The following is a 26,246-nucleotide window of genomic DNA, read 5'->3' as shown; positions in this document are numbered from 1 at the left end:
CCTCTTTCTTACGGTTGCAAAGATGGAGCAGATATTGGCTGTGAAAATTGGCTGCTTGGCAGGGCTGCTCCTCCTCACTCTTCTTTGCGGCCTCATTCCAGCCCAGATCAAGTGGTTCCACATGAACATGGCCAGAGGTGAGACATTTTCTTTTTTGGGGGGAGGGGGGGAGTGTCGTGATATTCAATTAAGTCAGAACTAACATAATAGAAAACGCAGAGATGGCATCTTAAGGAAATTGGGATCCATTCTTTGTCTCGTATTTGTTATGAATCCATTCAATTAGACCAGAGGTGTCAAGGTCAAGGCCCAGGCGACGGATCTGGCTCTCAGGGTGCTTAGATCTGGCCCGTCGGGCTGCTCTGGAAACAGCAAAGGACTGGCCTGTGGTGCCCCTGTCAGCAAAAATGGAGCTGGGGAAGCCCACATGCTCCATTTTTGCTGGCAGGGGGTTGCAGGAGGCCGTCCCAGCCGAAAATGGAGCTTGGGAGCCTGTTTTCACTGGCAGAGTGCTTGGGCAGCCACAGGCACCCCCAACACGAGTGATGTCAAGCTGGCCATGCCCTCCCCCAACTCCCCCTGATGTGGCCCTCAATGAAATCGAGTTTGACCCCCCCTGATTTCGCTAATTTGTGATAGGGGTGAATTGGTGACTCAGTATCCTTATTTTGCCTCTGAGATTTTAATGACAACATTGGCATGTACGGCGCTTTATAAATCATAGGATTACCTTTCAGGCAGAGGAGCACAATCTGAAGTTAAATGACTTAATAAGCTTTCCGAGAGGCTTTAATTTAGCCTCCATTACCTTTATGTGAAGACAAGTTATTGAATACTTCAAACAAGTCATATTAAGTATAATTAATTTTAATAAGTTAAGGCAGTGTTTCCCAACCTACACCACTTTAAGCTATGTGGACGTCAACACCCAGAATTCCCCAGCCATGATATATTGACTGGGCAATTCTGGGAGTTGGAAATCCACACATCATTATATTAGAAGTGCCATATTGAAGATATATAGAGTAAATATAAAAATGTCTTTATGGGTCTCGGCACAAGAAGCTTTTTATACAAAAGAACCAGCAGCTAACCTATTGAAAATTATGAGAAGAAGAGGATGGCGAACATAAGATGAAATCAGAAGATCAGTTGACTACCTATTTATTTAATTTCTTATTTGTTTATATTTGGATGGCTGTCCACTCAGTCTCAGTGACTCCTGGGTGGATTACAAAAATAAAAAGCCAATATACAAACCATAAAAGCAGTAATCATGCCCTTGTCCTGGGACCAACAAATCAATCAAACAAGCCACTTGATGGGCTACATCGCTTTCTGAGTTATCCAGACACGTTGACAAAACTCCGTCTTCTGAGCCTTACAAAAGAGTGTCTAAGTGCCAAATCTCCACAGGGATAGCAATAGCACGTAAACTTTTATACCACTTCATAGTGCTTTTGCAGCCCTCTCTAAGCAGTTTACAGAGTCAGTCTTTTGCCCCCTAATAATCTGGGTCCTCATTTTACTAACCTCAGAAGGATGGAAGACTGAGTCAACTTTGAGCCGGTGAGGTTTGAACTGCTGAAGTGCAGCTAGCAGTCAGCTGAAGTAGCCTGCAGTACTGCACTCTAACCACTGTGCCACCTTGGTTCTTTGAATGATGTTCCAAAGAGAGGGAGCCACCACAGAAGAGGCCCTTCTATGTTCTCCTTAGGGGAGGAAACTTGTAACATCCCCTGGTCCCATCCCCCCCTCACTCAGTTTTCAATGTATTTTATGTGTATAGTTAAAGATTTGGAATGGAACAGAATAGAATAGAATAATAGAATAACAGAGTTGGAAGAGACCTTTGAGGTCTTCTAGTCCAACCCCCTGCTTAGGCAGGAAACCCTACACCACTTCATTTGAACCCTATAATAATAATAAGGTATTTGGAAATCGATATAATAATAATGTATTTGGAAATCGAGCAGCACATGACAGAATTTGAAACTTTACAAATTTTATACATGAACGGTACAAATGATGAACATGTAATTTCTAAAACATGCAAACTTTTTTTAAAACTTGACATGGGAGAACGAGTGAAAGACTTATGATAAGAATGAGCTAAGAACTTTGCACGTAATATGCTGATGAAACAATGATAAAATATCTGACCAAAAGGGCTGAAAATTAACATGCTATCATTCAAAAGACAACTTTTATGAAATGGAATGCCATTGCTGTCGGACTCCAGAAAAATTATGTAGAATGTATGAAAGTACTTCAAACCTATGTTGAAAATGTGGAATAAGAAAGAGAAGGGTCATTGTGTCGTATCTGGGGGACTTGCAAAAAAAAAAAAAAAAAGCCCCGAGAACTTTGTGTTTAAATGCATACAGATGATACAAAGAATTTTAAAAGTTGACATTCAATTGACCTTCTCTTGTTGGGACTAATGGATAGACAGAAAAGAGTTCTGGAAGGTCATATATAAAAATAACTGCTGCTAGATTATTATATGGACAAAAATGGAAAGAGACTGAAATACCCCACAATGGAAAAATGCCTGGTGGAGGTGATGGAATTAGCAGAAATGGCAAAATTGACTTTCTTACTTAAGAGAAAGGACAAAAATCACATTTATTAGTCACTGGAAATCCCATTAGCCACTTTTTGCTGAAAGACAAAAAAATAAACTTGTGGTGTATGGATTTGATGACTAGAAAGAGTAGAATGGAAAGAAGTAATTATAAGAGGAAGGGAGGGAGGGAGGGAGAGAGAGAAAGAGAGAGAGAGGTGTAAATATAACTGCTTTCCCTCCCTTCCCCATCCCCCCTCTCCTTCTCCCTCTCTCCTCTTTATCAGATGTAGGTACTACCCATAATAAATGTGAAATTATATTTTTTCCACTTCTGTCTTTCTTTGCATTTTTTCCCTTACTCCTTTCCTTAATTTTCTGTTTCAAAATGTTTCTGGTTTATGTCTTTAAAAGTTTTAATAAAATCTCTCTCACTCTCCCTCCCTCCCTCCCTCCCTCCCTCCCTCGCTCTCTCATGATAACCTCTGGAGAAAAATACTGGGGGTGGCGGGTGGGAAAGACACCCCTAAAGCTCCTTGGGGTGTGTGTTTTGTTAAGATACAGCCTGTTTTGCCATACTGCCGTGCTGGCTTCTACTGTACATTGCAGTGAAGTTGCCTTGATAACGGCGTCACAGTACTACACAAGGGGGCTCCCTCTGGTAAGGGGGAAAAATCCAACATTAGAAATTATGTTTGGTCCGGACATTTTCCCCCTATAAATAAATGCCTTGCAACGTCGGGTTATCGGCTAGTTATATATAAAAATTGTCATTAATTTTAATCCTGTACATTAAACCCTTCCTCCTGGCCCTTCCCATTTCATTGTCTTATTCTTTCCTACTCTTTAGAATAAGCAATGTAGCTTTACTACTACATTGTTGTTGTTTTTTAAACAGCCAAGTATCTCTCTATGTCAGAAAGAAATTCTTCATCATCTAAAGTTTGGCACAAAAACAAACAGCAAAACAAGAGGATGGAAGTGGAAGGAGGCATAGATCAATTAATATGTATGAGTTAAAGTAACTAGAAGTTTCAGGTTTGCACAATCCCAAGCGTGAAAACTTGGATGCAGAACAATTGCATGTAAATGCAGTCAGAATCAATACTCAAAACAAAGTGTAACCTTGTTTAACCTTATAGAAGTTGAAATTTACTGATCCAAATCCAGGACAGGTAGTCCTCAACTTATGACAGAATTGAGCCCGACGTTTCTGTTCCTAAGAAAGTGAGTTTTGCTCCATTTGATGATCTTTCTTACCACGATTGTTAAATGAATCACCACAGTTGATAAGTGAACCTGGCTCCCCCATTGACTTTACTTGTCAGAAGTTTGCAAAAGTTGGCTACATGACTCCGGGACACCACAGTCATAAATATGTGCCAGCTGCCAAGGATCCTGATCACATGACTGTGGGAATGCTGCAACGGTTGTAAATGAAAAATGGTCATAAGCTACATTTACAAGGAATGGTGGCAAGTCAAGGACTACCCATAAAATGTGAGTGGAATATCAATTAGATTTGAAATAAATAGCTTGGAACATTTCTTTTTCATTGGGTGTTGAAGTTGGGGTGATAGGCCTATTTAATTTCTTCATGCTGACAATGCTCATACATTTGTAGCCAGCAACTTTCCAAGCCAGGCAGTGAGGAATCTTTTATTTCTCTTTTCAGAATTAAAAAAAAAGTAGTAAAATCTCATTAAGCAGGAACGAGGAAACATTTTCTGCTTTTCTTACCTTTGTCCTCCTTATAAAAATCTGGTTATACGTACATGCATATGACCTGAAATGAAGGAATCTTAATGGGACATTCAAAGCAAAACTTTTAGTTCTTGAACAGGGGTTGCCAGCCTGGGGCCCTGGAAGTGCATGTGGTTCTTACATCCCTCTGCTGTGCCTCCTTGTTGCTAGTCGACACCACAATTTTGAGAGGAGCTTCCAGTTGGGGTCGGAGAAGCACGGTGCGCCAGGAGGAGACACTATGGCAAGGGGCGGGTTTCCCAGTCAGGTCCACAATTGATTGGGCTTTAGATAGGTAGACGAAAAAGGATTCTATGGTGGAGACTCTGGTCAACGAACCTGATTTCCAGTCAGCTCCAAAAATAAAAGGGGGGAGCTTCTGGTTAGGACCTTTGTGGCTCCCGATGTTTTTTTTTCTATGGGAAACGGATCCAAACGGCTCTTTTAAGTGTTTAAGGTTGCCAACCCCTGTTCTAAAAAAACAAATAGTGGAACAAATAATTCATCTTCCAGATTTAAAGTTAGAAGAAAAGGTCCTCGGCCTTGAACAGTCTTGCAAAAATTAGTCCCGTCCCCCCACAAAAAAATGGTTGAGCATTCTTGCTCACTTGTCACATAAAACAATGGGACGTATTGTGTTGATTCCTTAGTGAAATCTTCCCACGACTTCATTCAAGGTTGGTGGAACAGGGTAGGTGCAATATCTCGAGTCTCCCTACAATTATTACTTAGTGAGGGCTGTGATGCTTATCTTGTCATCAGGTAGCCTCACCTTGTACAGGTAAGTTTGCAGAATTGGATGCTATCCATAAACAGCTCCTCCCAAGTAAGCCACTATTGGAGAGCGGGGTCTCAAATACACTGAAAGAAGCAAATCTATATAGAAATACCTGCTCAGAGTAAATTTTGTTTTTCCTTGATACAGATACTATATCAAAATATTATTCTTCAGGGGTAAGGTTTATTCCATTTGGCTTATTTGATGGATTTGGAAGATACGACTGATTTTTTAAATGTTTTATGACCCGTCCTTGAAGTTACGACTGCTATCCATCCTGGTCGTGTAATTGCGTTTTGAGTATTTGGCAAACATCTTGCATTTGCAACCAGTTGCAGTGTTCCACAGTCATGTGATTATGATTTGTGACATTTTCCCAGCAAAAACCATCTACAATCGATTTTCTTAATGGCCATGTGGTTCACTTAATAACCACCTGATTTGCTTTCTGACTATAGTGGACTTACTTTAAAATCCAAAGATGTTTTTTCAAGAGGCAGCTGGACTTTCTGGTTTTTCTTGGAAGAACTTTTGCTTCTCATCTAAGAAGTTTCTTCAGCTCTGACTGGACAGGTTAGAGTTAGGATTAGGATTGAAAAAGAGCTGAAGAAGCTTCTTGGATGAGAAGCAAAACGTCTTCAAAGAAAAAAACAGAAAGTCCAGCTGCCTCTTGAAAAAGCATCCTTGGGACAACCATACCTGGATGACTGAGAATCTCCATAGACACTTTACAGCATTGTAAAAGTTATAAGATTGAGTCTGGTCACCAACAATGACTTACGGCCAGAAAAATGTAATGATCACGGTTCCAGGCTCCACTATAGTTGTAAGTCAAGAACTACCTGTACAATTTTTTTTTCCCCTGAAAAGGACTGCATTTTTAATTTCCCTCTACTGAGCATCTAAGCACTGAGCAAAGTGGCAATGCCTGTAGAATCAGTGGGAACAAAAACATTGGCCACTTTTTCTTGTTAAAAGTTTTTTTTTAAAAAAAATATAGAAAATTGTATGATTAAGAAAGACCTAATTTATTCAGAATGAAAAAGATGGAACATATTAGAAACAATATCCTTACGCTACCAAATCTCAGCATAATTCTGAGAGGACTGGAGAAACAAATTTGATGTCTAGGAGTTGCCTAACCTCAATATACCAATTCAGTTTTGGGCTTGGCAGTAAATCCCATTTCTCTCTTTCTCCCCTAGAGAATTTATGGGCGGAAAATAAGTGGCTGGGGACTGAACTAAATATATAAATTGCCTTTTTAAACCATTGCCAACATCAATGAAACCTGAGCGGTATTAAAAGATTTTTCTGGTCTTTCTTTCATGAGTCATAGCAATAGCAATTAAACTTATACAGTACATCATTTCACAGTGCTTTACAGTCCTCTCTAAGCAGTTTACAGAGTCAGCATATTGACCCCAACAATTCACCAAGCTCGGAAGGATGGAATCAACCTTGAGTCAATCAGGATCGAACTGCTGACAGTCAGCAGAGGTAGCCTGCAGTACTGCATTCTAACCACTGCCCCACCATGGCTTCTTATAAGTTGTCTAGCAGCCATTAATAAAAAGCAAGTACTTATGTAGCAAGTGTTCATTTGCTCCTCTAAATGTCAATAATGGATTTTATCCATGGTCCAGTTAGTTATTTCCTATTTCAATAAAGTAAACCTTTTGCACAATCCTCTGAATTTTCATGTAGGATCACCACAAATGTAAATATTTTCTACTTCTGATAACATCCTCATTGATACAGATAGTCCTTGACCGAAAAGCATTCATTTAGTGACTGCTCAAGGTTGCAACAGCACTGGAAAAAAATGAGACTTATGACTGGCCCTTGCACTTACGACCATCACAGAATTCCCATGGGCATAGAATTGTGATTTAAACACTTGGCAACCAGCATGCATTTACAATTTTGTAGCATCTCAAGGTCACGTGATCACCATTTCAGACCTTCCCAGCTGGCTTCCCAAAAGCAAAGTCAGGGGAGGATGCCAGATTCACTTAACAAGGGCGTGAATCACTTAATCACCCTGGCAAAAGAAGCTTGTAAAATTGGGCATGGTGATGTGATGACTCACTTAACAACCCCATTACTTACCAATGGATTGTAGTCCCGATGGTGTTCATAAGCCAAGGGTTACCTACCCTGTGTTTCTTTGAAAATAAGACCCCGAAAATCGGACCGGTTCAGTCAAGTAAGTAGTAACTTGGCCACCGACGCACTCGAACTGGTTGTATTGTTGGCACGCCATCTTGATTTTTGGTTCTGCGCATGCGCAGATCAATCTCCATTGCAGAAATGTAATCCCCCCCCCTTTTCTAACATTCTGCGCATGCACAGACCTTTTTATGTGTAAATGTGCACACGCGCAGAGTACCGAACCGGCAGTAATGCCAGTAGCAACCCAGCCCTGCCCTGGCCTCTTTTTCGCTACAGAGTCCTTCAGGAACTTCTTCATATGGCAAGGCCAGCAAGACTTTCCTGGAGGCCTTTGCAGCTGATAACAGAGTTCTAGATCAATCCGGAGCTCTGTTATCGGCTAGAGAGGCTTTCCAGAAAACCTTGCTGGCTGCAGAACAAATGGGACAAGGTATGCGAGTCCTGGCTGAACTGTCCAACTGTAAATAGTAGGGCAGCTCCACCACACCCATCCCCACCTGTTCTGACCCCTCTTGTCCCACACCAAAGCACGCCGAGCCAAAGATACTTTAAGGAATTTATTAACAGACAGACAGGTCCTTGGCAGCAAACGAGCACAGACAAGCCTTGGCAGCAATCCAGCACAGACAAGCCTGGCAGCAATCCAGCCTGCCAAGCTAGTTACAAAAGTTCTCCAACTTTAGTCAATGTGTTGACTCCTGCAATGGGGCATGTGCACAAGCAGTCCTCTTATAGTGTTGAGAGGAGCCTAATTACCACCAGCTGAGTGCATATATCTCCTGTAACTGCGCAACTGTTCCTTACACCTATCAGCTCTTCGGTGCCGGGCATCCAGCAACAACTCCCTTGGCTCCTCACTGCTCCAATGCTCAGGCGCCTCCTGGTGGCCAACCAGCCTCTGCGCTCTGCTCGGAGTCGGAACCCTATCCAGGGACCTCCACATCTTCCAGAGCCGACTCTTAGGGCCCCTCGCTGTCGGAGTCTGGTGGCAGCTCCAACAGTTCCTGCTGGGCCGCAACAGCACCCTAGCTTAATTTTTACCTGGGCACCCTGTAGTGGGCGGGGTCTTAATTAGGGCTTATTTTGGGGGGTGGGACTTATGTTGGGTGCACATATAAAAATCAAGCTAGGACTTACTTTCTGAGTAGGTCATATTTTCGAGAAAACATGGTATGCATTGGATTGAGTCAAAAGCATTGGGTCACTGCACTGTCCATGGTGCTGGAAATTAGGACGTGGAGGGGGATACTTGATGCTTGCAAGTGGATGATCCCCAAAACAAAGACTTGCCTGCCCAGGTGACCCTTAAAAATATTTCTCTCCTCCATTTATTTTCAGGGAAACATCGGCGCATCCTCAGTTTTATTGGCTGCTTCGCTGCTGGGGTCTTCCTCGGTGCCTGCATTATGCACATGGTGGCTGATGCCCTGAGAGACATCGAAACAGAAATAGGAAAACGACGGCATGTGGTGAGTGCTGTTATGAGAGCCTAGATTTCCATTTTTGCCATCCTGGGAACAAGATTGTACTTTCAAATACCAAAGTTCCATGATTCATCATTTCCTATTAGAAAAAAATAAGTTCATGTAGGACAGGAGAAAATTCTGATCTTCTCAGAGTTTCTAATTTACTAGTTACTTCACTGATTCCCTCTACAAGTCAATGTAATAATCTCCTTGGTTTTGTTTAAGAAGCTGAGCTAGTCGATTGACATATCAGCAGTTCAATGGTTCAAATCCTTAGTGCCACGTAAGCAATGTTCCCTCTAATTTTTTTTCAGTGTGAGCAGAAAAGTATAGTGTTTGAGCGGCATATTTTCATGCCTGAGCACCTGAATTTTTTTCACAGATGTCACCTAAGACAACAACAAAATCAGTATTATTTGAAACTCAAAGTTATGTTTATTCAAGGTACCCGCTTAATTAAAAGTGTTATATAATATCAGAATCACTTAACAACGGTCCTGCTTAGCAACCAAAATGTTGGCTCAGAAAGTCTGGCATTTGAAGCACGCAAGTCTTAAAGCTGTTGTTACAAGACCCTTGCACCCCTAACCCTTTAGGGGAAAAAAACCCCAGGGGTCTTCAAACATGACAGCTTTAAGACTTGTGGACTTCAACTCCCAGAATTCCTCCCTGAGGGGAATTATATATTTGGACTGTTTCATAGTTACATTAGAGAACTACATTGTTAGAACTTAGCACAAAAGATACCTTTTATCTGAAAATCCAAATAGAGTAAACCTGCTATTATCCCAGAGCACTAATGTCATTTCTCCCAATCTGTTTTACGAGTCTGTATTAAAATAGATAGAAATATTTTCACTAAATTTTATAGATCTATATTTCAGGAACCTATCAGAAGTTAGGGCAAGATAAGAGTGGAAGAATGAATTTTGTTGCAGGTCATGGGGATTTTTTCAGCATCTTAAAAGTGGAGCGCATGTGCATTGAACTAGCAATACCCATTTAATAACCAAAGGAAATGGCTGAATTAAATTTGGTAAAGTTGCAAGCGAGCTGTAAAAAACTTGTGGTTTTTAAAATCATAGAATCAGAAGGGATACTTGAGGTCTTCTAGTCCAGCCCATTGTCCAAGGCAGGAGTCTTTATATCATCTGAGACAAATGGCCGTCCAGTCTTTTGAAAACCTGTAGCAAATGAATTAAGATTCCATTGATTTTAATTGTTCTTACTGTCAGATTTCTCCTTATTTCCAGCTTGAGTCTCCTTCTGACAAGTTTCCATTGCTTCTTGTCCTGTCCTCAGGTGCTATTGCTGCCTCTTCCTCCTCCTCCTCCTCCTCCAACAGCACCAACACATTTGCTGCCCAGTGCTGCGGCTGAGGTGAAGCCGCCAAAGCTCCCCCTGGTGCCCCGCAGCATTGGGCGGAAATCTGGAAGTGCTGTTGGAGGAGGAGGTGAACCAGCCTGCCACTGCGGGCCACCGCCAGCCCCGCTGCTCTTCCCACCCCCTTCTCAGCCCCACAGTCCAGCGGTCGCAGCAGAAACAGCCCCGGGTCTCCGCTGCCGCTCCCCGCATTTTCTGGACAGGGTCTCGCAGGAAGGAATCCCCTCTCCAAGGGATCCCCGTCCAGAAAATGCGGGGAGCGGCAGTGGAGACCCGGGGCTGTTTCTGCTGCGACCTCTGGACTGTGGGGCTGGGAAGGGGGCGGGAAGAGCGGCGGGGCTGGCGGTGGCCAGTGGTGGCAGGCTGGTTCGCCTCCTCCAACAGGCAACAACACTGCCGGATCCAGTTGTAGCCACCTGCAAAGGACTTCCACACGTTTCCTTTACAGAAATCTCTGCGCGGCAGATAGAAACTGCTGCGCGGGGTTTTCTTGCAACGTGCGTGGCCGCGCAGCCGCGCACCTTAGAGGGAACAGTGGTAACGGGGTGAGCTCCCGTTACTTGTCCCAGCTTCTGCCAACTTAGCAGTTTGAAAGTATGTAAAAATGCAAGTAAAAAAATAGGGACCATCTTTGGTGGGAAGGTAACTGCATTCCATGCGCCTTCGGCATTTAGTCATGCTGGCCACATGACCACAGAGACGTCTTCGGACAGCACTGGCTCTTCAGATTTTAAACTGAGATGAGCACCACCCCCTAGAGTCGGGAACGACTAGCACGTATGTGTGAGGGGAACTTTTACCTTTAAGAAATTTATAAGGTATGGTTGATCTGAAAGTGACTGGCCCCAAAAATTGAGCCTGGATTTTCTTGTTCACTTCCATGACTCAATGAATAGGTTCCCATATAGAGTTTTTTTTTTTAATGAACAATGAACTACACCTTCATATGCAATATCTCATGAAACTTTATCATCTGAAGATTTGGAACATGTTATTATTTTTTTAATGAGAGTGAACTAAATTGTATGTAGATGATGCTAGAAAAGTTGGTCAAATCCTCCTTTGACCAAATCAACCTGCGAATTAATTGTTGATAATTACTGCAAGCAATTCTGGATCAGAGTTAGCAATAATCTTACCTGGTAAGAAAGTAACTTAAGACTGTCTTTTTAAAACAGTAATAAAATCTGATTTTCTCCTACCTTCATTGGTATGTATATCTTCTCACCTGCATCTGACGAAGTGTATCTGTCCAAAACGAAGATGCCTTTTCCAGATGATTCTTAAAAGTCAGTATGAGCAGCAATGTTGCAAAAAGTTAAAATCATTTGGAAAGCCAAATTCCAGAACACGGAGGTGTATTTCAAATTGATACCTTCCTTTTATTTCTGCAGTAGCTTTGGTTGAATACAGGTCTTGTGACCAAAACTTTGATCTTGTTTTGTTTCTAGGAGAGTGCCAGATATAAAGTAAATAGCACCTACACGAGCACTGATAATGATTCAGAGGTAAGTATCCCATTGTTTGAAAACTTCCCTTCATCTTGGCATTTACTAATCGGTTTACTATTGAATGGGAACTTGTAATCTTTTAGATGTTGGGTTCCAACTCCCATTGCCCCTGGCTATTGAGCATGGGATGATTGAAGTTGGACTTGAATGTGATTTCAATCACATTTGACTCAAAAGATGTATGACCTCCTACTGCCAATGTCATGGTCTTCAAACTTTAATCATGATGAGAATTCTATGAACTTCCAGTGTTCTTGAATTACACAGATTTCTTATCACGATCAAGATTTGAAGACCATGATGTCAATAGAGGGAGGTCATACATTCTTTGAATCAAACGTGATTCCTGGCGACTTCAGGGGTATAGCTGTGTAACTCTCTTGGCAAAAATACAGAATGACTTCTCGTTGATTTCTTTTGGGGTTATGGGGTTATTGGTAGTCACAGCAAGTGTTTCATTGGGGTTTTTTTACTTCCCAGTTTAGTCGCGAATTCCTTTTTTTCAACAACTAACCAGGCCCGTTCCTGCTTAGCTATTGGAGATTAACTAAGATCTGCTAAATGCTGCTACATAGTTGGGTAAACCAACATCTCTCAACCTTGTCCTCTTTAAGATATATGGACTTCAACTCAAAGAATTCCCCAACCAGCAAAGCTGACTGGGGAAATCTGGGAGCTGAAGTCTACACATCTTAAAAGTTTCCAAGTCTGAGAAATACCAGGCTAGAGAGAAATAAACTCCTTGGCTGTTACCGCTGTGAATCATATTTTATATCGTTCTCCTTAAAGTAGAACCACTAACTCCAATAGTTGGCCCGAATGTTCATATCTGTAACAGAATGGGTGTGGATCACCCAAGATTAAATTTTGTACTCATTTCCCATTTTGCAATGTTTTCAATTACTTAATCTCACGAGTTCAGCTTCCACGGTTTCAGAGATTCTAAAGATAGCAATGCCTATTTGATTTTCTTTATTAGATTAGATAACTTTAAATTATTTGTTATGACTTGTTTAGAGCACTTCTAATCACTGCTTTTATCTCACTGGTCCAGCTGGTATGATAACTTAACATGTGAGTAGAAAAAGAACTGCTCTTGATTTGCTGCCTGTTTGAGTCTTAATCTTTTTTTTTTTTAATTGTTTGTTGTCATTTTTTTCTGGAAGACTTTTTAAAAAACCAAGCTTTAAAACAAGGGCAAGTAGATTGAAATGCAAAATTTTTGAACAATCGCTCACAGGGCAGTGTAGTACTTTGGATTTAAATTTGAAAAGTTGCTTTCTTGTATGCAGGCATATCTGGTATATAGGCTTCACCCACCAGATCCTCGTTAAATTAGTGATACTTTATCAGCATCATGCAGTAATTATGAAAAGGGCATGACTGCTTTTAAGACACATCAAGTGGTACACTCCTAAATACATGCCCAAGAGTCATATCCAAAGCATTGCAAATCCTTTAAAGCAGAAATTCGTTTTAAAACAACAATCTTGACTACAGGGTTGATTTCACAAAAGAAGCTTCTCCCAACTCTAGTTTACTTCCTAGTGCATTTGTCAGGGGAAAGGAACCAAGATGACACAAATAGTTAATAGTGGTAACAATCACACTTCTATTACTGTCGGTTCGCTCAGGATACGCTTTTCTCTCGCGCACACTTGATGCACACTACACTCGCATGCACAGTAGTAAAAAAATGAAAAAAAAAGAGAAGATGACGCCATCTATGGCGCCACCAATAGGAATGGTTCAGGGGTGTGGCTGGCCAAGTTACTACCTATTTGGCGGAACTGATCCAAGCCGGTAGGAACCCACCTCTGCTCAGAAGGATAGAAGTGTGAATCAACCTTGAGCCGGTCAGGATTGAACTCAAGACTGTGGGCATAGTTAACCTGCAATGCTTCATTCTAAACCACTGCACAATTGATCAGAAAGGCATGTCTATTGCTGCTCTCCTATCGACAGGAATCTTGCCAGACTAATGCACTCATGACAGAAACTACTAGATAACTACTGCAAGCTTTAGGGAGGATTTGCTTTCCACCACCTCCTTCCCCTTAGCAATTCTAAGCTAGTCAGTCTTTTCACTCCTCCCAGATTCACTTCAGCTCCAGATTCCACTACGTCATTGGACTTCAATCTCCGGAATTCACCCCTTAGTAAGAGCTTTTGTCAGTAGGGGCTGGGTTGGGCTACAGTAGTAAACACTGTAAGCTAATGTGTTCAAATGGTATTAGGGTGGGGGTAATTTAGGAACCAACAAAGGTGTAATCTTTCACAAACTGTGGGATTTTTTTACTCAATCACACCCTGTCCATAGATCACGAGGAGGTAACTTATGGCCTTCCAGGTGTTGCTACGCTACAGTTACCAGCATTCCTCATCATTGGCTATACTTCCTACTTCTCTTGTTGGCTCACTTGCTTGCAGTAGTGTTAGAAGCACCTAAGGCAGTTCAAGGTTGAAAGAATTAGCTGGTGACATCACAGTTCCCCCGGGGATGCCTGATTGGGAGCTGACCAGCTCAAGGTTGACTCAACCTTCCATCCTCCTGAGGTCGGTAAAATGAGGACCCAGATCGTTGGGGGCAATGTGTGTTCTGACCCAGACTTTGCAGAAATAAGAAACAGACTCCTTGCCATTAAAAAAAGAACCCCTTTTTATTTACCTCTTGTGAATTAATTGCATTCACCCACTGAAAGTCAGCAGACCTTATCAGTTCATTACGATAATTGCAAGGCCATGAGTTCCTAGCTGAAAGGCTGCAAATTAAATTCTGGCACGGATTTTGCTCATTGTTGCGTGAAGCACAATGAGCGAAATCTCCAGAAGTACGGACTCTTGTCCTCTACGACAACCACTCCCCTTTCCTTCTATTTATTCCCCAGCCAGGGAGAGGCCATTCAGCATCCACATTTCGTTTGCTTCCTAAGTCGACTCTTTGTCCTCCGTTGTTCACCTCTCCTAACTGTTCTGTGCCTACGTGCACCTGGAACAGGCCCCAGCTGTTCTTCCCCCTCACTCATCTTAGCCTCTAAAGGCATCTGCCTCTTCGGTGGCTGGGAAATGCTGGACGGCTATGGCTCTATCTCTGTGTCTGATGCTGAGCATCCACCAGAGTCTTCCCCAGGCTCCAGAACTGGCCCAGGTTCTTCCCCAACCTCCTCATCAGCTGGCAGTTGACAGGCCACAACAATATCCTGACTCTGTAAACCGCTTAGAGAGGGCTATAAAGCACTGTGGTATGTAAATCTAAATGCTATTACTACTTGCAATTCAGGGGTGGGTTTCTCGCCCCGTTCCAACTGGTTCGGTTGGAATGGGCCCGGCGGCGTCCTCATGCACGTGCGCGGTGCACGCATGCGTACTAGCGTCTGCGCGATGCTCCAGCTGCTCCTGGACGATCGCACAGGCGCTGTATGTGTCCTGCGCATGCGTGGAAGCGCAGAACTCATCAAAACCGGGTAAGGACCGCGGGCGGGCGTGCCCTTCGCCGTTCCCGGAAGTTACTTCCGGGTTCGGCGACCAACCGGTTAGCAGGGACTGCCACGAACCGGTTGAAACCCACCCCTGTTGCAATTGCTCTCTTTGGAGCTGCTAGGTGGGCAGGAGCTGCACCGAATGACGGAGGCTCACCTTGCCACACAGCAGCACTTGGGTCTTGGACGGGGGCTTGCTAATTATCAAGCCAGCATTCTAACTACATAATCCACCACGCTCCTTCCTCTTCTCTTGCTTATTCTGACAAATAACAGGAGGGAAAGAGGCAAACCCAGGGGAAGGGCACCCATTTCAGCAGCCAGAAATCAGCCAAATTCTTTTGAAAATGGAGGCTACCATGGAAGGCAAAAATGGGCAAGAACTGAACTTTCTTTATTTCCCGGGTTTTTTTTTTTTAATTTCCCCTAAAAGCAGAATGACTTCCTTTCTTTTATAAATTCCATTATTCTATGGCTGAAGTTAGTAAAACTAGTAAAAAGCCCTTCATGGTATTGGACCTGGGTACTTGAGAGACCGCCTGCTGCCAATTACCTCCCATAGACCCGTTAGATCGCACAGGGTCGGCCTCCTCCGGGTTCCGTCTACCAGCCAATGCCATCTGGCTACCACCCGGGGCAGGGCCTTCTCTGTAGCAGCTCCGGCCCTTTGGAATGAACTCCCCGCGAAGATTCGGATCCTCACCTCTTTCCAGGCCTTCCGGAAAGCCGTCAAAACCTGGCTATGCCAGCAGGCCTGGGGTTGATGACTTCCCCTCCCCTCTCGACTTGTATGGCTGTATGACGCTTGTGCATTTTAATTATGTGTATTGTGTTTGTATCCCCTTTTCCCCTTTTGAGTTGTTTGCCGCTCTGAGTCCCTCCCAGAGAAGGGCGGCATACAAATAAACTAAATCTTAAATCTTAAAAGAGACTTTAAAAGAAAATCACAGTTGGCTTGTCCCTGCTCTTAATTCAGGTTTTTCTTCAGAACTTGGTTTCTGGCATCAGGACAATAGGTTACACCTCCCGAAAGTATATTGACTCATGTCAGCCCATGTCCCGTAAGATCAAATTTGAGACCTAGGAAAGTGGGTGGCTTCTGAACCACACCTAACTCATAGGGCTATTGAGATAACAAATGAGTATTAGAAGAACTGCACATGTTATGGGTCTTTTTTTTCATTCTTCTTCTCCCAAAAGGTGTTTTTTCAAGAGGCACCTGGACTTCCAGAAAGACTTTCTGGAAGTCCAGTGCCTCTTGAAAAAGCACCTTTTGGGACAACCATGACCTGGATGACTGAGAATCTTCATAGATTTTCATTCTTGTTCCACAGGGAGTAAAAAAGCAAAATTATAATTTGCTACACACACACACACACACACACACACACACACACACACACACACACAGAACTAATATGTGGAGAATTCAGCCTCGCACAAGTTTGCATTTTGGAAATGTTGATATACTTTTTTTAGGAGTCTTCCTGTAATGGGTGAGAGATTTTTCCTTTATTCTCAGTACAAATGTTGATAAGGTAAGAGAGTAAGAAATTATCCATAAAGGAAGAGTTTCTGTTGAGTAATCCTTCACTGCCACCTGCTGGTCCAACCCTTGTATTGCCATGCATCAATTCTCCAGAATCAATAAAAATACTTTAAAATACACTGTATTGCCAAAAGTATTCGCTCACCCATCCAAATAATCAGAATCAGTTGTGAGCGAATGCTTTTTGGCAATATAGCGTATATTTATTTATTTCTCAAACAAAAATTTACAAATTTGAAACAACATAATGAAAAAAACTGTGACAGGGATGCTAGGTACATTACACTTATGCACGAGTGACCTTGGGAATCTCTTAAATATGGGATGAGTTCCACAGAAATTAAGTTGGAATTAAAAGTTAGTAGCTGAGACAACTGCTACATATAAGATTTTCTTAGTTGTGCCTTCATTTCTTGGCAAAAGTGGGCGAGTAGAGGTGGGATGGAACCCTGAAAAAGTGTAACATTTTTCTGTTAATCTTGAAAGATTTGAAAATGTTTGTACACCTTAACAACTGTTTTGCCATGCAGACTAGCGGGTGACTTTTGAAAAGTAGCAATGTGGGTAATTGTCCAGGTTTTTCAGTGCAGGAATAAAACTATAGTTGATCATGAATAAATAAATCTCCTAGTCTTGGATCCTTAGAGCAAATTGAACATAGTTATGGGGCCAGCAAAATCCAGATTCAAGACTCCATCCCACAATGGACATTCAATGGTGTTTTTTTTTCTGGATAGATCCAACCAGCCTAAAATCCAAATTACAGAATAGAATAGAATTCTTTATTGGCCACGTGTGATTGGACACAGAAGGAATTTGTCTTTGGTGCATAAGCTCTTGGTGTACATAAGGAGAATAAAATTCATTCATCAAGAATCATAAAGTATAACACATAATGATAGATATAGGGTACAAATAAGCAATCAGGAAACAATATCAATATAAATTACTTACTTTACTTTATTGTCTGTACGTATATACACAGTTTACACATACAACGAAATTCACATAACACCCAGAGACAAGGCCCAACACACATAACACTCCCTAAACACACACACACACCAAAAAAATTTCCCTGCCCCTAAACCCCCCAAGCATCCACACAACAGACCAAGTAGTGTTGTCCAACACTCACTGATGGTGGCCCTTTAATTCATTGTTGAGTGCAATTATAGCTCTGGGATAAAAGCTATTCAGAAGACATGAGGTCCTAGTTTTAATTGTTCTGTATCTTCTGCCAGAAGGCAACAGTCTAAAAAGATTGTAAGCAGGATGGGGAAGGGTCTCTGAGAATGTTTTGCAACTTCTTCAAACAGCGAGATGCGAAAATGTCATCCAGGGCTGGTAGCTGGAGCCCGGTGATATTCTGGGCAGTTTTTTTTTTTAATTTTAATTTTTTTATTTTTAAACAAACAAACATAAAAACCATTCTCCAGTTACATACAGTGTGTCGATTGGTTACAAAACCTTTGTTGCTCCCTCACCACAGTCTTCACTTACAATTTATACAGAATCTCATATTATCAATTTAATATATATGCATACAATTATTATCATTATTAAACATTTATTTGACTACAACCATTATTACTTCCTTTTATGTGAGAATAAATTTACATTATGGCATTTCATCACATCATCCCAAAACCATCCAGTAATATTACATCTTTATATTGTATTCTGTATAAAAAATTTTATCTTTGGTTACGAAACTTTTATGTATTCTGGGCAGTTTTAATGATTCTCTGTAGAGCTTTTTCGTCCGCTGCAGAGCTGCTCCCATATCATGCAAGAATGCCGTATGTCAGGACACTCTCAATGGTGCTGCAATAGTAGGACAGAAGTAGATGCTGAGATAGATTTATCTTCCGTAGCATTATCAGGAAGTACAGCCCCTTCTCTGCCTTCCTCACAAGCATGTTAGCATCCGTAGTCCATGAGAGCTCCTCCGGGATATAAATTCCCAGAAATTTAAAACTAACAACCGTCTCCACTTCCTCGTCATTTATGTACAATGGTAAATGTCCAGCTCTCCTCCTCCTGAAGTCAATTACAAGTTCTTTAGTTTTTTGGGGTGTTAAGTGTAAGATTATTTTCTTTACACCACAATGTCAGCCCTTGTGCTTCCTTCCTATAAATAGACTCATTGTTCTTATTAATGAGCCCCACCACTATCATGTCATCCGCAAATTTAATAATTGTGTTGGTGTTACACAATGGAGCACAGTTATGTTTGTACAAAGAATAAAGGAAGGGGCTTAGCACACAACCCTGGGGGGCTCCTGTTCTTAGTATCAGAGTAGAAGAATGGTGGGATCCCATCCTTATTGAACTGTGGCCTATCTGTTAGAAAATCTCTTATGCACAAACAAATCCTCTGGTTTATACCCAGATTGCACATTTTCAGAAACAAACTATTGGGTAGAACAGTGTTAAAGGCAGAGCTATAATCCACAAATAGAAACCTTACATATGCTTCTTGTTGTTCCAAATGATTTAATACAGTATGGACAACAATAGACATAGCATCATCAGTTGATCTATTACTCCAATATGCAAATTGGCATGGGTCCAAAGTAGATGGAAGACTAGGGTTAATATAGTTCAACACCAGTCTCTCAAAATATTTCATGACAACAGGTGTTAAAGCTATTGTCTATAATCATTAAGAGATACCACTACTGTCTGCTTAGGGACTGACACTATAATGGATGTCAAAAATCATAAGGATACAGGATACATAAGGCTACATAAGGATAACTGCAGTCCTGACATTTTGTCCATTTGATTTTCTAGGACCGTGATGGCAAACCACAGGTGGCACGTGGAGCCCTCTTTGTGGCACGCGAGCCATTGCCCTGCTCAGTCCCACCACACATGCACGTACACCTCCTGGCAGCCAGCTGATTTTGGGTCTCTGCCGCACATGGGGGAAATGTGTGCGCATGCGTGGGGGGACAAGGGGGTCGCATGTGCATGCATGGGGAGAGCACGGACTGTGTGGGCTCCTCGCAGCCCGTTTTTGGTCCCAGGAGGCTTCAGGAAGGCCTGCTAGGCCCAAAGCAGAGTGCAGCGCCCCCGGCAGCCATTTTGGTCCCAGGAGGCCTGCTAGGCACAAAACATAGTGCGGTTGGGTCATGTGCGCATGTGCAGGGGCATGGCACATAGGGTGTCACATGCATGTTGCATTATGGGTGTGGGCACACACACACAGTCATGTGTGCGCAGGCATTTTCAGCACAAACAAAAAGGTTAGCCATCACTCTTCTTGGCCAAGGTGCCGCCAGTGTGTATCCCCGTTGGTCAGAGATAATAATGGATGCCTCTGTTCAGTGTTGAAGGAAGCTGCTGTTTCCTTTACAATTGAGTGTAATGTGTAATACAGGTCCTCATTGAGCAGCTTGTACTGAAAGCCAGTTTGCCTTCAGTTAACTTGCCTTTGCCTTGACTTTCAATATTCAACCAAATTGTTTCAACATCCAGCTAGATTTCTTTCTTCTTTCCAACATCCCCATTTTTGGCTAGAACTCTGAAACACCCATGTTTTTAACACAAGGATGAGGGGGGACATGATAGCTTCCCATTACTTGAGGGACTCTCAAAAGGAAGAGGAGATTGACTCCTAACAGGGAGGACAATTAACCAGTGGAACAGCTTGCCTTCAGAAGTTGTGGGTGATCCATCACTGGAGGTATTTGACAAGAGACTGGACATCCATTTGACATAGGGTTGGACTTGAAGACCTCCAAGATTTCTTCCAATTTATTTTGTTTGATTCTATTTTACTTTAGATTTACCATGTTTTTCGGAGTATATCACGCACTCCCCCCCTAAAAAAAGCTAAAAATTTGGGGGTGTCTTATAATCCAATTGTAGCTTTTTCAAAGCTTTTTTTCAGCCATAATGAGGTGCTAATGAATGAAGCCATCTTCCATGCTTTGCCTGCCTTTCTCATTGCTGCTCCGTCCAATGATCAGCTGTGCTTTAGAAACTGTTTTTCAGCCATAATGAGACACTAACAAATGAAATGATGTTCCATGCTTTGCCTGCTTTTCTCATTGCTGCTCCCTCCAATGATCAGCTGTGCTTTAGAAGACCAAAGGATAAAAAGCCTGTGCACATCCTCAAAACTAGCAAACCTATATGCTGAAACTGACCAGACTAAGATGCTAGCCAGATGAGTATTTGTTAGGCAGAATTTTTTCCCCTATTTCCTCCCCAAAAACTGAGATGCGTCTTATACTCTGGTATGTCTTATACTCCAAAAAATATGGTATTTTCTAGGGCACCAGGGACCAGCACAATGGGGGAAGCTTGTCAAAAGCTTCCTAAACGTAAGGAGACATTTTCTGATAGTGAGAGCAATTAATCAATATAATAGCTTGCTTCCTGAATTTGTAGGTGCTCCATCACTGGAGGCTTTCAAAAAATATACTGGACAACTATTGTACTTGGATAGTATAAGACTCCAGCCTTGAACAGACTGATGGATTAGAAGATCTCTAAGATCCCTTCCAATTCTATGATTCTATTGTTATTTTATCTAGATATGAGTTTGTTTGTATGCTTGGCAATTCAGTGACACAGGTTCAGGTTCACGCTTAGCCAGGCAAACTTCTTCAATGGATTTTTCTTCCTCATCTTAACCAACTCCACGGAACATTGTAAGAAAATTAAGAATGCTCTAGTGGAGGAAAGGGGAGTTTTAACTTGAACTAATACATTATACAGTGATGAGTGCTTTAATTCATAATGATTCTGTTTCATATTCATTATCTCTCTCTTTCTCTCTCTATCTCCCCGCTCTCTTCCCTTTCTCCCTTGACAGCTTTACCCATATGGAGAGCTCATAATTTCATTGGGCTTCTTCCTGGTGTTTTTTATCGAAAGCCTGGTGCTCCATTGTTGCCCCCAAGCTGTTCACTCGCATGGCAGCCAGGAAAACCACGAGGATCACAAGGAGCTCCCACCTTCTCACAGTTCCTTCCGGGCATTTATACTTTTCCTGTCGCTGTCCTTTCATTCGGTCTTTGAAGGACTCGCCATTGGTGTGCAAAAGGAGACCACGGACACCATCCAACTTTGCCTGGCCGTGCTCATCCACAAGGCCATCATGAGCTTCAGCTTGTCTTTGAAGCTAGTGCAGAGTAGCACCAAGCTCCAATGGAGGATACTCTACCTAGTGGTCTTTGCTCTGATGTCTCCAACTGGTATCAGCATAGGCATCGGCGTGTCTCTTTCCAATGGGGATGGGAGTGGTCTGGCCCAAGCTGTCCTTGAAGGGGTGTCAGCAGGAACTTTCCTCTATGTCACATTCCTGGAAATTCTTCCTTACGAGCTGGGTTCACATGAAAGCCCTCTCACCAAGTTCCTTTTCATCAGCCTAGGCTTCTCCATTATGGCCGTCATTGCCATTTGGGCATGAAACTCAAGCTCATGCCAAGGAACCTGGGAAACCTGCCCTCCATCAGCCATCAGACCTATTCCTGTCTATCTTCTCTGGCACGTTATATTGTGTCTATTCATGTTGTGTTTGCCATTATACTTTCCTTGAGTGCCATAGGAAAAATGAATCAAGAAGAGAAGCCTATGACAATCCTCCAAGGAAGTTTAAGAGACAATTTAGATTAAAAATAGTTGACTGTGACAGATGAAGATATCAAATGGACTCATTTTCACTTCTTGAGCTACTGGAAGGCTGTAATTCAGTCTTCTCAATCACTTGTCTTCCATAAAACTGAAGATTGTAGATTAAAACAAAACGTTAACAACAAAAACATAAGAAGCAGAGCCTTCTGCAATGGAGGTCAATGATGAAAATGGTGTTGTATTGCCTCAACACAAGTCCACCTTTATCTACATGGGTCATGCTGCTGGATGGATGCACGAAAGAGGCATAGCTACTACTATCATAATTCTGCGAAGCATTCCTGAGAGCATCTCTGGAAAGAAGTCAATAACTACTATCTTATTATTGCTAAGTCCATGACTTGGCTGGGAAGAATGTTTAAGGGCTGGGGATGGGATGTAAGTAAAAAGTTGAATGGCCCCTTCCTTTTTTAGGCAATCAAATAAAGAGAAGATAGGCCATTATACCTGGACTTAGAAAAGGAGAGATAATGGAAATATTAATTCAATATACTTTGAAAAATAACACAAAAACATATCCTGGTAACAAAACAAATGTTCATCCTGTAATTAAACATAAGGACATAATCATGTTGATGTCCCTTTTTCAAGCAAAACATCTTACTATATACCTTACTCTGGTGGTGGGATTCAATTTTTTTACTACCGGTTCTGTGGGCGTGGTTGGGTGGGCGTGGCTGGCTGGCTGGGTGTGGGTGATTGGGTGTGGACAACTCAATGTCATTCATGTCAAGGGGCGCTTCGCCTAACCTGGCTTCTCGTGACCATAGGGATGCTGCAACAGTCGTAAGTGTGAAAAATAGTCATAAGTCACTTTTTTCAGTGCCATTGTAACTTTGGATGGTAACTAAATGAACTGTGGTAAGTAAAGGTTACCTGCACAAAAATACAAAAAGCTTCTTTGCTTGCAAAAAGCTTCCCTAAATACCAATCATTAGAAATACCTGCAAGCTCAGAGTTACAAATCAGGCAGGGTGCCAGATTCATTATTCAATTATTTCTTCAAAATGCTGATTGTTGCATCCCAGCTGGAAGAACTCCAATAGGGGAATATTTCCTCCTAACAGCAGTGTAAAAAGCTTAAAACAACCCTTCCCCTTTAAGAAAATCAAGAACCAGCAAAGGAATTTTTTTTAAAAAAACCACCCAGAGTCAGTCAGTTTAGGGTACTACCAAGAATATAATAAGGGTTAACGGAGAGGCAGCTTCTGTAAGCAGGGCAATAAAGATTAGGCTAGAAACAACACCATAATGTTTCTTTCCTGCCTTCCTTACAGGATTAAAAGGAGATTTCTTCTAATAACCGGTTCTCCGAACTGCTTAGAAAATTAACTACCAGTTCTAGTGATAGACTAGAACCGATGGAATCCCACCTCTGCCTTACTCACACACCCATCTATGATACTATCCTACTAAGACATGAACTGATACAATTGACAACTTCAAACACCAGAGTATAAATTTTATTATATTAGTTGGCATTGTTATCATCATTAAAGAACATTCAGACTTCCCAAGCCTTGGAAGATATAATGGCTTTTCTCTCCAATAGGTTTTCCATATGGATCTCCACCCTTTCACACTCCCTCTGTTTTTTAAGTTGGCCGTGTACTAGCAGTTAGCACCAGAGTGGGTATTTTGTTGGTTCAGACCGGTTCACTGGAACTGGTAGCAAAACTCATGGGTGGCCTACTGCTCTACTGCATCCCATTTAGGCCCTTGTTTTTAGCCATAGTGCATGCTTTGCAAACCAGTAGGGAAGGTAAGTGAATACCTCCCCTGGTCAGCACCAAGTAAGCACCTTGTCACTCGTCATGTTTACATCTACAGCACTAGGGTTTTGGTGAGTGACAATTGTTTGATATAAGTTCGTTCAGCGGTTATAATAGCAACAACACTTCTCCACAGTTCAGCATAGAATAATATCAATCTGACAATCACTGAATCTAATCTTTCACCATTTATTTATTTATTAAGCAATTTTATGTAGTCATCCAACTCACATACCATGGGTTGTGTGCAACTTTAAAATCTATAGTTAAAAGTTCCAATTAGTGACAAAATATTCAAACAAGCCACTTGATCAGCCTCTGAATGAAGGCCAACTGACAAAACCATGTCTTTGCAGGAAAGCCACAAGGTGGAGGTGAATCTTATCTCCGGGGTAATGATGTTCAAAAAGCAAAGGAGCCACCCCAGAAAAGGCCCTTTTCCTAGATGCCAGCATATCAGGGGTGAAATTCAGCAGGTTCTGGAGAACCAGTAGTGGAAAATTTGTGTAGTTTGAAGAGCAGGAAAATACCACCTCTGGCTGGCCCCAGAGTAGGATGGGAATGGAGATTTTGCAGTATCTTTCGCCCAGGAGTAAGGAGTGAATGGGGATTTTGCAGAATCCTTCCTCTGGAGCGGGAAGGAAATGGGGATTTTGCAGTATCCTTCCCCTGCCATGCCCATCAAGCTATGCCCAAAACCAGTAGTAAAAAAAAATGAATTTCACCACTGCAGCATATGTACTTCTTTGATACCTCCGGTAACATGCCCTGCATTCCTGCTCTGATAGGCTAGGTAGATGTAATTGGGGAGACCTGGTTCATTAAATAACTTGGCTCCAAGTTACAGAATAGAATAGAACAGAATTCTTTATTGGTCAAATGTGATTGGACACACAAGGAATTTGTCTTTGGTGCATATGCTCTCAGTGTACATAAGGAGAATAAAATACATTCATCAAGAATCATAAGATACAACACTTACCGTATTTTCACCCATATAACCCGCCCACGCAAATAACCCGCCCACGCGAATAACCCGCAGGTTTTCGGGATCGTGTAAAATATTTTCCGTATACCCCGCCCACGCATATAACCCGCTACGAGTAAGGGAGAAGGGAAACTGCTGAGATCGGGGGAAAGAAACGGAGTAAGAAGCCTGCTCAAGCTGGGGAAGAGTTGGAGGAACGGAGAAGGGAAACAGCTGAGATCGGGGGGGCAAAAGAAACGGAGGAGGAAGCCTGCTCAAGCTGGGGAAGAGTTGGAGGAACGGAGAAGGGAAACAGCTGAGATCGGGGGGGCAAAAGAAACGGAGGAGGAAGCCTGCTCAAGCTGGGGAAGAATTGGAGGAACGGAGAAGGGAAACAGCTGAGATCGGGGGGGGGCAAAAGAAACGGAGGAGGAAGCCTGCTCAAGCTGGGAAAGAGTTGGAGGAACGGAGAAGGGAAACAGCTGAGATCGGGGGGGGGAAAAGAAACGGAGTAAGAAGCCTGCTCAAGCTGGGGAAGAGTTGGAGGAACGGAGAAGGGAAACAGCTGAGATCGGGGGGGGGCAAAAGAAACGGAGAAAGAAGCCTGCTCAAGCTGGGGAAGAGTTGGAGGAACGGAGAAGGGAAACAGCTGAGATCGGGGGGGCAAAAGAAACGGAGTAAGAAGCCTGCTCAAGCTGGGGAAGAGTTGGAGGAACGGAGAAGGGAAACAGCTGAGATCGGGGGGGCAAAAGAAACGGAGGAGGAAGCCTGCTCAAGCTGGGGAAGAGTTGGAGGAAGGGAATATCTTCCCGATTCCCCCATCTCCTCGCCCGTAGAACTGAAACGAGAGCTGCCCAAATATCTCCCGGCCCTTCAGGGCTGCCGTAGCGTGGAAGAATGTACTCCTTCACTTCAGAGCGGGGCTAGGAGAGCTTTTCCTCCCACGGAGTTCAATAAAATAAAATAAGGTAGATGGAAGGGAGGGAGGAAGGGTCCCTCCCTCTTACTTTCTGCCCATTGAGATGAACCAGAGCCCTTCTCCCCGTAAAATCCCCCATTTCTCCCACGATCCTTGCAGGCAAAGCGTTGAATTCCCTGGCAAAGAACAAATGGCAGGAAGGGAGAATCCGGCTCCTTTATCGTAGGGAGAAGAAAAACCAACCAACCCCCCAACTTCTCCCTTCGTTTTCATTCCTGGCCCTTTC

The 26,246-nt window shown here is 42.6% G+C and overlaps 1 protein-coding gene across 2 annotated transcripts; it reads left to right on the top strand.

The window, feature by feature from the left end:
• The first annotated feature begins 22 nt into the window (after nucleotides 1–22).
• On the top strand, nucleotides 23–22,748 carry SLC39A2 (solute carrier family 39 member 2). 2 transcript variants are annotated; one of them, XM_032237955.1, is made up of 5 exons: nucleotides 23–137; nucleotides 8,601–8,728; nucleotides 9,049–9,062; nucleotides 11,574–11,619; nucleotides 21,482–22,748. In XM_032237955.1, exons 1-5 carry the CDS (start codon nucleotides 23–25, stop codon nucleotides 22,076–22,078), a joined length of 900 nt encoding a protein of 299 aa, XP_032093846.1. In that variant the 3' UTR covers nucleotides 22,079–22,748. The 2 variants fall into 2 exon arrangements, with proteins under 2 accessions (XP_032093846.1, XP_032093845.1); XM_032237954.1 differs by lacking the exon at nucleotides 9,049–9,062 and having other exon boundaries at nucleotides 8,601–8,731; nucleotides 11,563–11,619.
• Nucleotides 22,749–26,246: the final 3,498 nt, after the last annotated feature.

The sequence above is a fragment of the Thamnophis elegans genome, chromosome Z (assembly GCF_009769535.1).
Source record: "Thamnophis elegans isolate rThaEle1 chromosome Z, rThaEle1.pri, whole genome shotgun sequence".
In the NCBI taxonomy this organism is placed as follows: Eukaryota; Metazoa; Chordata; class Lepidosauria; order Squamata; family Colubridae; genus Thamnophis; species Thamnophis elegans.
Note: the sequence above shows the minus strand (reverse complement) of the source record. Positions and strands in the feature narration are given on the sequence as shown.